The following is a 14,157-nucleotide window of genomic DNA, read 5'->3' on the forward strand; positions in this document are numbered from 1 at the left end:
ATCTAATAATCTAATGGTGCTCTGATTACTTCCATTGTAGGACACATATTGTAGGACACATTGTATATTGATGATTATACAGATTACCATACTGATTAGTTGTGTGAGTGTGATTGATACATTAATTGATTTCATTGATTACATAAGTATATATCAAAATCTCCAATAGTAGCCACAGACAATTGCACTCACCTTATCCTTTTATGATTGGACATTATTCAATCAAGGATATGCAATGTATTTCTATTCCATGCAACCCATATTTTCTCAATTACAATTTGTCTGCATTATACAGTGTTGCTCACAATGAGCTATCCATGTTCATCAGTGTTTCACATTTGTATCTTTCTTCGTTTGGCGGATCAGGCATGTTGTTATCTTTTTAAACTCAATAGTGTCTTTCTTCATGAAATCATCTTTATTCAACCAGGACTGCAGACTCTTCTTTTGATTTTGATCAATGATGCCCATTTTATGATAGTGATCAATGAATTGCTTGTATCCAACTTTGTAGTAGCACTTGGTCCCAGACTCTGACAGAGATGTCTCCCTGTTTATTTTGCATACGTGGGGATCTAGTCCTAAGGAAAAGTAGAAACAAAAACATAATCAAGTCCTCACAACAACAGCAGATATTTGATCCTCAGATGTAATCCTCAGAGAATATAAACTCTCTTGAAATATTAATAGTCATTTGAGTAACCAACAAGATCTCACTAAAAAGATGCCAATTCAACCAAATGCAAAATTCTAATTAAAATGAGAACAGAGGCATAGGTTTCATTATACATGAAAACCATGCATTTCATTGCCGTAACTTGTTAATGCAAATGACAAATAAACCTTTTGAACTTGAACTTGAACATGACTGGGACATGCCCCCCCCCTACTTATTCAAAATGGCCTTTTTCCCCTCCATTTTATATCAACGGAACTCTATAATAAGACCAGAAAAAGAACCAGGCAAGCCTAGTTCAGCCAGCCCGCAATTAGAAGTGACAAATGTCGTCACCCTCACTGGATTCAAACCCGGGTCCCCCAGGTGAGTGGCTGTGTCTTTAACCAGTACACCATGTTGCTGTATGTTTGTCTAGTGTCGGTATAGCATCTCGACATTAGATCGCTAGACACGATTAAGCATTGAAATCCACCAAATATTAGCTACAGTGGGGACAACAAGTATTTGATACACTGCCGATTTTGCAGGTTTTCCTACATACAAAGCATGTAGAGGTCTGTAATTTTTATCATAGGTACACTTCAACTGTGAGACACGGAATCTAAAAGAAAAATCTAGAAAATCACATTGTCCATCCATCCATCATCTTCCGCTTATCCGGGGCCGGGTCGCGGGGGCAGCAGTCTGAGCAGGGATGCCCAGACTTCCCTCTCCCTAGACACTTCCTCTAGCTCTTCCGGGGGGGACACTGAGGCTTTCCCAGGCCAGCCGGGAGACATAGTCCCTGCAGCGTGTCCTAGGTCTTTCCCGGAGTCTCCTCCCAGTGGGACGGGACCGGAACACCTTCCCAGGAAGGCGTTCCAGAGGCATCCGAAACAGATGCCCAAGCCACCTCAGCTGACCCCTCTCAATGTGGAGGAGCAGCGGCTCTACACTGAGCTCCTCCCAGGTGACCGAGCTTCTCACCCTATCTCTAAGGGATCGCCCAGCCACCCTGCGGAGAAAGCTCTTTTCGGCCGCCTGAATCCGGGATCTTGTCCTTTCGGTCATGACCCAAAGCTCATGACCATAGGTGAGAGTAGGAACGTAGATTGACCGGTAAATCGAGAGCTTCGCCTTGCTGCTCAGCTCTTTCTTCACCACGACAGACCGATACATCGACCGCATTACTGCAGAAGCTGCACCAATCCGTCTGTCAATCTCCCGTTCCATCCTTCCCTCACTCGTGAACAAGACCCCTAGATACTTAAACTCCTCCACTTGAGGCAGGCACTCTCCACCAACCGGAAGTGGGCAAGCCACCCTTTTCCGATTGAGGACCATGGCCTCGGATTTGGAGGTACTGATTTTCATATGATTTTTAAATAATTAATTTGCATTATATTGCATGACATAAGTATTTGATCACCTACAAACCAGTAAGAATTCTGTCTCTCACAGACTAGGCAAGCAGCTTGGCGAGAAGGAAACAACTGTTAGCGCAATTATTGGAAAATGGAAGAAGTTCAAGATGACGGTCAATCTCCCTCGTTCTGGGGCTCCATGCAAGATCTCACCCCGTGGGGCCTCAATGATCATGAGAAAGGTGAGGGATCAGCCCAGAACTACATGGCAGGACCTGGTCAATGACCTGAAGAGAGCTGGGACCACAGTCTCAAAGAAAACCATTAGTAACACACTACGCCGTCATATAAGAAGATTACCAAGACCCTGAAACTGAGCTGCAGCATGGTGGCCAAGTCCATACAGTGGTTTAACAGGACAGGTTCCATTCAGAACAGGCCTCGCAATGGTCGACCAAAGTTGAGTACTGCCGGCATTGAGGAGCAACAGTTCATTGAGGGAACCATGAATGCCAACATGTACTGTGACATACTGAAGTAGAGCATGATCCACTCCCTTCAGAGACTGGGCCACAGGGCAGTATTCCAATATGATAACTACCCCAAACACACCTCCAAGACGACCACTGCCTTGCTAAAGAAGCTGAGGGTAAAGGTGATGGATTGGCCAAATATGTCTCCAGACTTAAACCCTATTGAGCATCTGTGGGGCATCCTCAAACGGAAGGTGGAGGTGCGCAAGGTCTCTAACATCCACCAGCTACGTGATGTCGCCATGGAGGAGTGGAAGAAGACTCCAGTCGCAACCTGTGAAGCTCTGGTGAACTCCATGACCAAGAGGGTTAAGGCAGTGCTGGAAAATGATGGTGGCAACACAAAATATTGAAACTTAGGGCCCAATTTGGACATTTTCACTTAGGGGTGTACTCACTTTTGTTGCCAGCAGTTTAGACATGAATGGCTGTGTGTTGTGTTATTTTGAAGGGACAGCAAATTAACACTGTTATACAAGCTGTACACCCACTACTTTACATTGTAGCAAAGTGTCATTTCTTCAGTGTTGTCACATGAACAGATATAATCAAATATTTACAAAAATGTGAGGGGGGTACTCACTTTTGTGAGATACTGTATACATATTATTTTTAAAGTTAGTCTATGGCTATAGCTAGCTAGTACGTACCTTACATCATTTGGCATAAGTATAAACATTGGTTTTAATTTAGCTATTTACAATGCTTACACTTGCACTGACAGAACTAAGGAAAATGCTATTGTTATATCAAATTGCTATGGAATGGGAGACCTGCATATGTAAGATTAAGTCATAGAGAAAGATAGTCGATGTCTCGTTTAATCTGTACTTTCAGATTTAAAAACTGTAATTATTTTGCTTCTGCCTTTTTGGTTGATAATTGCTCTTTATGATTCAATTGTTGGCCATTTTGACATTAAAAGTAATTGGAATGGTAAGACAAACATTGAATGTAATGGAGCATTTAAAAACAGTGTTATAGCAATGCTATACCTGCCGATGTAAGAAATCAAGAATGTGTGGAGCAATACAAACAGGATGGAAGACAAATGGATGGAGGAGGTGACTATACCTGCTTCCTCCAGGACCAGCGCGGATGAGAAAGGGTTGCCCATGATAATGCTCATCTTTATCATTCCCTTTGCGTCCCCCGAAACGATTGTTTTAGCCAACATCTCCCTGGTGAGAGTCAGGGACAGAGATGGACAAAGAGATGGAGATACTGTCAGACATACCCGATAATCATTGCAGTTTGCCCTTAGACAACGAAAGACGAATCTCATGACTGAACTGACTAAAATTCAGACTTACCTGCATTGCTTTGCCTCACTGTAATTGCCTGTGGTCAGGGAAACACGGTGATGCTGGTAGAGTACTTGCATAACCAGATGTTTCTCTCCATTTTGGTCATTAGTTATACTCTTCACAAGAGCATGAAGCTGTGGATTCTTCTGCTCAAGTTCATTGAATTTATTTTCCTTCAGGGCCCTCTGAAGTGTATCCTTTGGTATGATGTGGTCCTTTTCCACAACTTGTGCTTTACACTTAGTAAAACTTTTTAATCTAAAAAAAAAACATGGAAATAAACATGGAATTTAAATACAGCTTAGAATGAAAATAGTTTGTTTAAAATCCTTTTTTTAAATGTTACCCCTTTTCTCCCAATCCCACTATACAACCTTGTACCAGGGAGTCAATGTGAGCCAACACATCGGATGAAACTCGCTCACATTGTCTTATGCATGGCCAGGTCAGAGGCGCCCGTCCCGCCAGAGACGTTGCTGGAACGCGGCAGCACAAGGATATCCCCTTTGCTGATTACCTCCCCCCGCCCCCCAGACAACGCCAGCCCAATATGTGCTACCCTACCGTATCCCTCGACCACAATCGGCAGTGGCATGACCGGTGCTTGAAAACACAGTCATAGCGACGCAGATGCACTTGCCAGGCAAATCTTTGTTTGAAGAGCCTATGAAATATGTGTAATTGTTTGGGCTGCCTGGCGCCTATTGGACCCTGTGGACAACCCCAGCTTGGCTGGTGAGTTGCAAACACTGAGCTTCTTGTCAAAATTGGTCATTTGGCTATATAAAAGTAAACTGAAAAATATAGTACAATTTCTTGGATCCTTTAGATCTGTGTTGGCTTAATGATCAGCTGGGTGAAGTTGAACTCAGCATAACATGACTTATTGTTCGGCAAACATTTCTGAAGTTGGATGATATACACCCAGAATTCTTACTGGATTGTTATTTCGTAAGTGAAGACATACAATCACAACTTCCAATCTATTGGGGAGTGATTATTTTTAAGACAGAGAGTGATGAGCTATGCTATCAGTAATATTTTATCTGACTATGGTATTACCACACACTTCGCATAAACAAAGAGTTACTGTCAGTAGTAGTAGTCTCAGTTTCCAAGGTGTTACGCTGCTATATTATTGTGCTGGGGGACATGAGGGATGTACTACTAACTTTTCTCAGTTTCCTCCAGTTTTAAATTTTAGAAGGAGATGATTGGGGGGCCCGTTGCTGTCCCTGTCCTTGTCCACCTGGTCATACTTCTGACCTAGTCTAAAATCAAATAGACTCTGGATTTAGCCCAGATACATTTATTTATTATTCCAATTGGACTCTTAATATCTCACCCGGCACAGCCAGAAGAGGACTGGTCACCCCTCTGAGCCTGGGTCCTCTCTAGGTTTCTTCCTAAAATTCGACCTCCTTAGGGAGTTTTTCCTAGCCACTGAAATTCAACACTACTGTTGTTTACTCCTTGGGATTTAAGGCCGGGTGTCTCTGTAAAGCACTTTGTGACAACTGCTGTTGTAAAAAGTGCTTTATAAATACATTTTGATTGATTGATTGATTGATAGTAATCTTGCCCCCATACAATTGATACACACAAGTAGCTCAGGTAATATAAAGTCGTCTAGCAATCCTGCATAAAGTTCTAGAAAAAATTAAGAGACCAATTCAACTTTTTCTTTCCTTTCCAAAAAATTTGAAAAGGAAAGTTTTGAGTGAAGTTGGCCCCCCACCCAACGCAAAACTTAGACAAAATAGGCTCATTCGTTTGTGCTCTGTTTGTGCTGGTTTTTGGCGTTAACATTTTCGTTTGTGCTGCTTTCATATTAAGGAATATTTTATAGGTCATTCTTGGGTCACGCAGCACCCCAACATGCTCCGATTTCAACCAAAATAGTCTAATTTGTCTGTGCTTCGTTTGTGCCGGTTTGTGCCGTAAAAAGTTCTGTTTGTGCTGCTTCGGTTATTTTAATATTAGACATTTAATTGTAGGCGATGACGTCACTCAGCTCCCCAACATGCTCCAAATTGAGTCAAAATAGGCTCATTCGGTTGTGCTTCGTTTGTGGTGGTTTGTACCATAAACAGTTTAGGCTTAATATAGTGAAGGTTATAGCCAGCAAAATATTTGTTTATTCGGAACAAATCTAAATGCCTTGTTTTGACTGCGAGGAGATTCAATCACGAGACCTATAGCTGGCAGGTTCACTTCTCTCACCACTACACTATTTAAAAAGGTAATTGAGTCAGTCAGTCACTCACTCACTCAGTCAATAAGAGACATTCACTATTCTTGGCCAGCTCTGCTTACGTGGTCCAGGCAAAAATAATGTAACTGTATTAGTACCCAAGACTACAGAATTTCAACAATGTAGACAATTTCAAGATAGAGACAAAGAAAAAAACCTATGAAGTGTCTCAGTAAGGTGTTTTGCAACCACAAGCCACCAGAAAAGAGAAAGAGAGAAACGTTTCACCACAGGATACAGGTGATCACTCAGAATAACGTTATTATTTGCAGAGACACTGCCATCTAAGGGGATAAGAGGACCCAAACCATGCAAGGAAAATGCCCCCATGGCATAACAAAGCCCAATGCACACCATAGTTTCAGGAAGGTCTGCCTGAATCCTTATTAGTGGAATTTTGGATTAGCCCAAAATCGTGCTTCTTAGTTTGTACTCATTAGCTTTTTCCGTACATTTTATATATTCATATACAGCTCCGGATACATTAAAGAGACCACTGCACCTTTTCCTTTCCTTTCCAGAAAAGTCGAAAAGGAAGGTTTTTAGTGAGGAACAGAAGGGTTAAAATTAAGAGACCACTGCAAATTGAACACTTCTGTTCCTCACTCAAAACTTTCCTTTTCAACTGTTTTGGAAGGGAAAGAAAAAGGTGCAGTGGTCTCTTAATTTTTTCTGGAGCTGTAGTTGAATCTAATCTAATCTACAGTTCTGGAAAAAATTAAGAGACCACTGCACCTTTTTCTTTCCTTTTCAAAAAAGTTGAAAAGGAAAGTTTTGAGTGAGGAACGGAAGCGTTCAATTTGCAGCGGTCTCTTAATTTTTACCCTTCTGGTCCTCACTCAAAACCTTCCTTTTTGACTTTTTTGGAAAGGAAAGAAAAAGTTATTTTTCACCTGAAAAAAATAAACAAAAATACTTAACTCTTCATATGTCCCCACGTATCCAAGATCATATTTTATGGCAATAACATATTCTGACAACCCAGAAACATGCTTAAATTTCTTCATGGTTTCCATGGCAGAAAAATATTCACGATCCTTGTCCTCTTGTCTCTGGAAATCTTTTTTCCCTCCTCCGATGAAGGCATATTGTCCAGGATTGGTTTTACATTCATCATAGCTCTTCTGGATTTCCACTAACCGCACATAAACTAATGGGTTGTCTTGAATCTGTTTAAAGGAAATTAAGAATAAAGAGGGAGGGAACAGGAAAAAATATGTTAATTTTATGTAAAGTTATTTACAGTTTCAGCATTTGTAAATGTGTTTTTTAAGATGTGATTCACAATAAAATACTATAAGAATCTACAACAATGTTAAGGCTATTGTCAGACTAGAGCTATTTAAGATTATCGAGTCAACACCCAGACAGTTGATTGATACTTGCATTGAAATCTGATAGCCTTTTGATAGTCTCTCTGCTACTTGGCCAAATAAGAATTAAAAATTACACTCTAACAAGATCCAATCAGTCCAGCCAATTTCTGTATCCAAATATGGTGAACTCAGTGTGAAGACTATACATGGGGACGTGGCCACATGAAGTAGGGGTGATGATGGGTTGACAGTTCCCTGTTGTATGTTTGTGATGCAGAGGAGGCAAAACCATGGCTCAGCACGGTTGGTTTCTCTTACCACAAGTGCAGGAGTTTTTGAGAGTATAACAAGCCTTATTTTATCTAGCTCATTGAACGTTACAATGAACTTGTAAAGTAAGGAAAACATAAGTAGTAAAATTTTCACATGCTAGCTCATAATATGAGAGGTGATTTTTCCACCTCGCTAGGTCAATGCACAAACTATGTTTTACTGGAGTCTACTGGCTAAATGACAAAAAATGTAATCTAGCAACTAGCTAAAGTAAGAATTTACACCAAAAGCTGACATTACACTTTTCAAAAACGTTTAAATAGCTTTTATTGAAATCTGTTTTTCTTAATTTACAAATGCATTGTCACGTTCCATGAACTAGACTAACCTACTGAAAACTCGTGAACATGAGGTAGGAGATGTTGAATGTGCTGAGGTTTTTGCCGGACCACGTAAGTGGAGCCGGCCAAGAAGAGCGAATGTCTCTTAGTGAGTGTGTGACAGACTACCCCTTGTTAAATAGCGTAGTGGTTAAAGAAGTGAACCTGTGAATTATTGGTCACGGGTTCGTATCTCCTTGCAGGCGAAGCCAAGTGTGCCTTCTGAATTATTTCTGTATATACTAAAACTTTGCTGGCTAAAACCTCCAGTGACGACATTATAGTAAGCCAGAAAATAAAACAATTTACAGTTATGGTGCGACAGTTTCTGGTGGATTTTTTCGAAGTACGCATCCGTGCATGTGTTTTGGGTCAGGATAGGCAAACACATTTGCTGGCTACAACATACAGTAGTAATGTTACAGTGAGCCCTAACTAAAACTGTATACGGTTATATTGTAAATGTTTCTGGAATGGAAAAGTTGATCTTCAGTCTCGCTAGCAATTGCTCAATTCTTATGATTATTAACGGTTCATAGACGCTATTTGTGGTGGAGGTAAACTTAATAAGAAACGCTAGTCAGTTTAACACAATGCTCAATAGTGTTTAGTGACTGGGAAATGCGTTAAGCTGTGACGTTGTGGTTAAAGACAGCGCCTCTCACGTGGCATACTCAAGTTTGAATCTATTGTTATCAACAACATTTATTTATTTTATTTCCACGATTCTCTCGTCCTTTCACTTGATAAAAAAGCTAGTTATCGTCACCTTTCTTGATAGTTATTGTATCAATGTCATTCACAAATAAAAGAAAAAAGTAAGTTGTTATGCCATGAAAGAAAAATATATGTTCTTATGCCATGAAATGAAGAGCAGACTCGCTAGCAATTGCTAAATTCCTATGACTATTCCAGTAAGTTAGTAGATACTGGAAAAGCCTATTACTGGCTAATAAGCTGTTCAAACGGGCCAGTGGCAAAAGCTAACAGTTAATAGACACTATTTGTGGTGGAGGTAAACTTAGTAAGAAACGTTAGTTAGTTTAACCGTATCAATATCATTCACAAATGGCCAATTAGCTGTTAAAACAGAGGCTATACTGACATCCATCAACCTTAGAGCTCTGTGGTGTAGTCAGCACCACAGCCTTCCATGTGGACGACCTGGTTTCGAATCTCATGAGGGCATCGCTTGGGGTTGATTTAATTGACAGTATTCTGTGTAATCCCACTGATGGCCATTTCTATATAAAACTACTGAAAAGTTTGCTAAATTTATTCACAAGTTTGCAAATTATTTTTACTCCAAAACTTTTTACTCCTAAAAGCAATTTTACCTTCATATATTCAGTTCACACACAGTTTTTTGGGATTGTGCTTTTATGCCCATCTGGGTGCTGTCCATTCCTTTCCATCATTTAGAAACCAATAAATGGCAAATAAGCAAATAAAATCCTCTTGACTGGAACCTGTTAAGATACAGTATTTGCAAAGTGTATAAAACAATTTGTTTTACGAGCATTTATCAACTGGCTCATCAAGATGTCAGTTGGACAAGGACTCATTGACAAGTTTCTCCAGTTTTCACAACTGACAACTTTATTTGGATTCTTATCATAAAAAATGTGTCAAATTACATAAAATGTTCTAGCCTGCAGCTTCTTTAACTGAATTCACCCATTTTGAAAAAAAAATCCACATTAATTTGTACACGTTTCTGAAACAGTTCCCTTCTGCTGGAGTGGCTTAAAAAAAACAAAAGTCAATGTCCTGCCGTGGCCTATTCAAAACCTGCACCTCAATCCTATTGAAAATATGTGGAAAGAATTGACCACCACACCAAAGGGCACCATACAATTTGACAGCGCTTGAGCAATTTTGCAAAAAATACTGAGCACAAATTGCTTTGTCCAAATGTTTACAAATTAAACTAAAGGGGTGAATACTAATGCAATTAATAATGTTCTGTTTTGTATTTGTAATTCGTTTACAATCATTTGTATATTATATTTTTCACTTTGACATTATTGACTTTTTGAGTTGATCAGTGGCAAAAACTCCATATTGTAACACAACAAAATGTCGTAAAGTCCAAGGGGGTTAATACTTCTGAGTGGCACTGTATATTTTATGTAAGCTATCTCATTATACTTATTTAAATCAATATTTAATGACCATTTCTACTCATGGGATTAGTTTTAGTAATGAAAAGTTTTGATGTAGGACTGAATCATTCTACAGCCACCCTTTTAAAGTCTCAAAACAAAATATGTATTTTTCACTTAGGTTTAATTGTCATTTTCAATAAATGTTCATGGGATATTTGAATTATTTGTAAATCAAACAATTTCAGTGATTTTACTGAGTTACACTTTATAAAAAGAAATCAGCCTATTCAAATAAATGAATTAGTCTATAAACCATGTATTTCACCCAAGACTGATAATACGTATGTGAAGTTTCTAGGATTTTTTTTAACTTATGAAACATGAGCAGGGCTTTTGACATGTATCATTTATTTTTGGTTAGTGTAATAGCTATGGCTATCAAGGACTTCCCAGTCATGGGTGAAGTCCATACATTTGGCAGGTATGCCTATTCAAACTCTAACTCAGCAAAATAACTGATTTGGTGAAATTTGCAAAATCATTGAAATGGTAATATGTTGTGTTGATATTTTATGCTCTATTTATCTGTTCTTTTAGAGCTACATCAAGCAGCAGGTTGACAGATGTCACGAATCCCCCGGCACAGGTGCTCCTCTGTTGCACCAGCTCTGGAGGTCTACGTCACCAGCCTTCTAGGCACCACTGTTCTGTCTAATCACCTTCACCCCGGACTGTCCCCATATTGTTGCCCACACCTGTTTCCCATTTCACACTGATTATTAAGCCTATATGTATGGCCCTGTTTCCCCAGTGCTGTGTTGGCCATTATTTCCTTGTCACCCTGCAGTGAGTACAATAAGTCTGTGTCATTCCGGCTTTGTCTGCGAGTTCTGTTTTGGAGGCTTTACACCTCACTTTACTTTGGGCTTGCCCAGTCAGATATTTGACATGCTTTGAGTTGGGAAATAAAAACCCTTGCCATATTTCCTGCGTTTGTCTCCACTCCCTTCAACACTGTGACAACAGAGCTACAGTAATAAAGTTGTCAAATGTCTTGCTTTTGAGAACCGTTCTGTTGTGAAAGTAAAATGAAGAATTGTTGTGCTCATTTTAATTTCCTGTAATTTCTTTGCTCGTCAAAGCTCTTACCATTTGTCTTTAAACAAAAAATGTCTGCATTAAAAACATTGTCCATCAAAAGAACCAGCCCTTAAGAGTTGATATTCCAGCCTTTGTTCAGACTTGTGAGTCAAAGTAGCTGACTGAACAGAACAACACAAAAAGCAATCCATGACTAACCTGTCTTTTTACATTATTGCGCAAAATGACCGCCTTCTCTTTGATGTCGTGCTGGTTATCCCCAGATGTGGCTTGGATGACAGCATGATACAGGCAGTTCTGGCCATCTGATACTACTGGGCATTCTCTTCCGTCTGGGTGAAGAACAGTGTAATGGCCGGTATGTGAAGTTCCAACTCCTAATATCTGGTCTTTCCACTTTGAGAGTAGACTTCTAATGAAAAGGCAAATAAACAAATGTTTATAAAAAAAACAACAGGGACTAGAGTAACTTTTTTTTTGGACCTAATAATATTTTTTGTTGGTGTTTACATTTATTGCAGTCAAAATGTAGAAAACCAGTAGTCATTCTGTAATGTGTATAATATTAAAACTTTTAAAATTGATGAAATTAAGGGGATATCTGAGGCACATACTCTTCAGCTTGTTCTGGCTTTCTGGTCAGTCTGAGTTCGATGTTTCCAGCAGAGGGATCAATGCCTGGGTAATCGTTCTCGTAAACTGGTTTTCCATGTTTGTCTACAATTGTAACTCGGATGCCTTTGCCCTGGAGCAAGTCACTCTTTGTGAGAACATAGATATCTAGCTCCGAGGCTGGCTGGTTAATGTCACTGATGTTATTGACATAATGTTCGAGGTCACTTTGCTCATATTCTGATTTAGACACAGCTGCAGTCTTGCTGGCTGTTCTCATCACATGCCTTTGCCTCTGCTCCTGAAAGAAATCATCAGTCTTGTACCTGCCAAGCATGTTGCCAGTGACTTTGCTGATGCCTGTGGTGACTTTATCGATCTTTTCCTTAAAAGCGCATTTCATGAATTTTGTCATGTGTGTGGCACAGGCCTCATTAAATGCATGTACAGCATTCTCTGCGATACTGGCCAGGAGCTTATCCTTCAGGCGTTCCACATCAGGGAGGTTGTGCCTGCCATCCTGATTATACTTCTCCATCAGATTATTCATTTCCGTTATCAACGCTGGGATAAATTTGCATTTAATCACTTCCTTTGTAGGGATGTCCTTACAGATTTCGTACAAATAAATGCTGCAATTTGCTATTAAAATACTTGCATCTATGCCTGTTTTGTATTTGCCAGGCACTTTTATATTATTTTTGTTCAGAATTTCCATTGTTTTGTTACTCACCAAACTGAGTTTGTCAATTACCTCGTGCACCTTAGAGCAATCTGTCATAAGGTTATGAAGAGCACTTGTTGTCATCAAGTTAACTAATTCAGTCATCTCTTCCTCATTCTTCTCATCAATCTTGAAATCATCGGTCTGTTTATCTAGCACAGATTTTGGAACTGCAGAGCACACAAGCTCTTTAACAGTGTGATCCAAGTCAACATTATCCTTTATTTCACTGATAATTGCGTCCTTGAATATAGCATCCATAATTGCTTTTAGAGCAGCATGAACTCCTGCATCAATGACATAGTGCAATGAATGGGTCACTGCCTGCTTTGCTACTTCCTGTACTGCATATTTGCATGAATGCTTCAAATTCTGTTTAACCACAACACTTGTGCAAATCTTTGTTCCTGAACCTTGTGACACAAAGGAGAAGGTTGATTTGAACGCCTGTTTGCCTGATTTGAGGACATTTGTTGCAACAGATGAAAGGGTCTTGGTTCCTGTTAGGAGACCTTTGGTGGTCTTATATACAGCCTTGACACCTCTCTTGATAGCACCAAATCCAGCTGTAAGTAAAGAAATGCCAATGCTGATGGCTTTGGAAATAGCCCATAATGCCCAAGAGAAAACTCCAGTTACCATGCCCTGACACCCACTGATCATGTCTGACACACCTTCCAAGATCAACCCAAGGCCAAACTGAGAAGCAGAGCCGAAAGACAGGGCACACACCAGAACACCAGTTAAGACCTGGTAAATACCCAGAATGAAACAAATCATGGCATCAAAGTTAAACTTTGGCTTCTCTTCAACCTCAAATACAATGCCTAGGCCATACTCATAGAGGGCCATGAGTTCATTTGTAGTGACATGGTCCTTATCGTTTGAGAGTGCATACACAGAAGACTCTTCCGTCACAGCATAATATGAGCTCCTATCAAGCTCTGCAAGTTTCTTCAGTGCCTTGTCAATGTAGCCAATCCAGGCATTGAAAATATTCATCCGAACTTCCATCTGATTCTTTAAATTAGAAACACCATCATGATGTGGTTCAAAGTTACCCCTCATTGACATCTGACAGGCCATTGCAGTGTTAGTTGTTTCAGTGATAAAGACCCCCAGAGTTTTCTTTGCCTCTTCCAGCAGTTTAATGGCTTCTCCTTTATAGCCATCCTTTCCTAGGTTAATTGTGATGTAAGATTGGTTGTATAGTGCCACAGCCCTGTAAAATGGGTCACATCTGACAACATTCTGCCAGAATGATTTTGCTCCATAGTCAGACTTTGTTTTGTTTCGACAATGCAGATTGGTTCTGACAACAGCTTGCTTGAGATAATCATAGAAATTATGGCTTTGACCCTTTAAGACCATATTGCTTGTGTCTTCTAATTGTTTAAGCAAGTCATGTTCCAGGCTATTGAAATCCACATGCCTCTCAATGTCCTGCTCATGCAGGGTCAGCCACAAAGACCAGGCTTCTTTTAGAGCATTTAGTGCAGGCTCATAATCAAGCTTATTGCCTTGATT

General features: G+C 39.9%; 1 protein-coding gene across 1 annotated transcript; it reads right to left on the reverse strand.

The window, feature by feature from the left end:
• Positions 1 to 324: 324 nt before the first annotated feature.
• Positions 325 to 12,609, reverse strand: LOC117594730. The gene is made up of 6 exons (XM_034293343.1): positions 11,909 to 12,609; positions 11,493 to 11,706; positions 7,038 to 7,285; positions 3,869 to 4,120; positions 3,630 to 3,736; positions 325 to 581 (listed from the first exon to the last, which is right to left on the reverse strand). Exons 1-6 carry the CDS (start codon positions 12,454 to 12,456, stop codon positions 325 to 327), a joined length of 1,626 nt encoding a protein of 541 aa, XP_034149234.1. The 5' UTR covers positions 12,457 to 12,609.
• Positions 12,610 to 14,157: the final 1,548 nt, after the last annotated feature.

This window comes from Esox lucius, chromosome 7, assembly GCF_011004845.1.
Source record: "Esox lucius isolate fEsoLuc1 chromosome 7, fEsoLuc1.pri, whole genome shotgun sequence".
In the NCBI taxonomy this organism is placed as follows: Eukaryota; Metazoa; Chordata; class Actinopteri; order Esociformes; family Esocidae; genus Esox; species Esox lucius.

Coding starts and splice junctions, on each gene's coding strand:
- LOC117594730 (XM_034293343.1), bottom strand. CDS start 12,456: ATGAATAATCTGATGGAGAAGTATAATCAGGATGGCAGGCACAACCTC. Junction 7,286..11,492: donor GCAATAATGTAAAAAGACAG/GTTAGTCATGGA, acceptor TCCTTTAAACAG/ATTCAAGACAACCCATTAGT. Junction 582..3,629: donor GCTGGTCCTGGAGGAAGCAG/GTATAGTCACCT, acceptor ACTTTTCCTTAG/GACTAGATCCCCACGTATGC.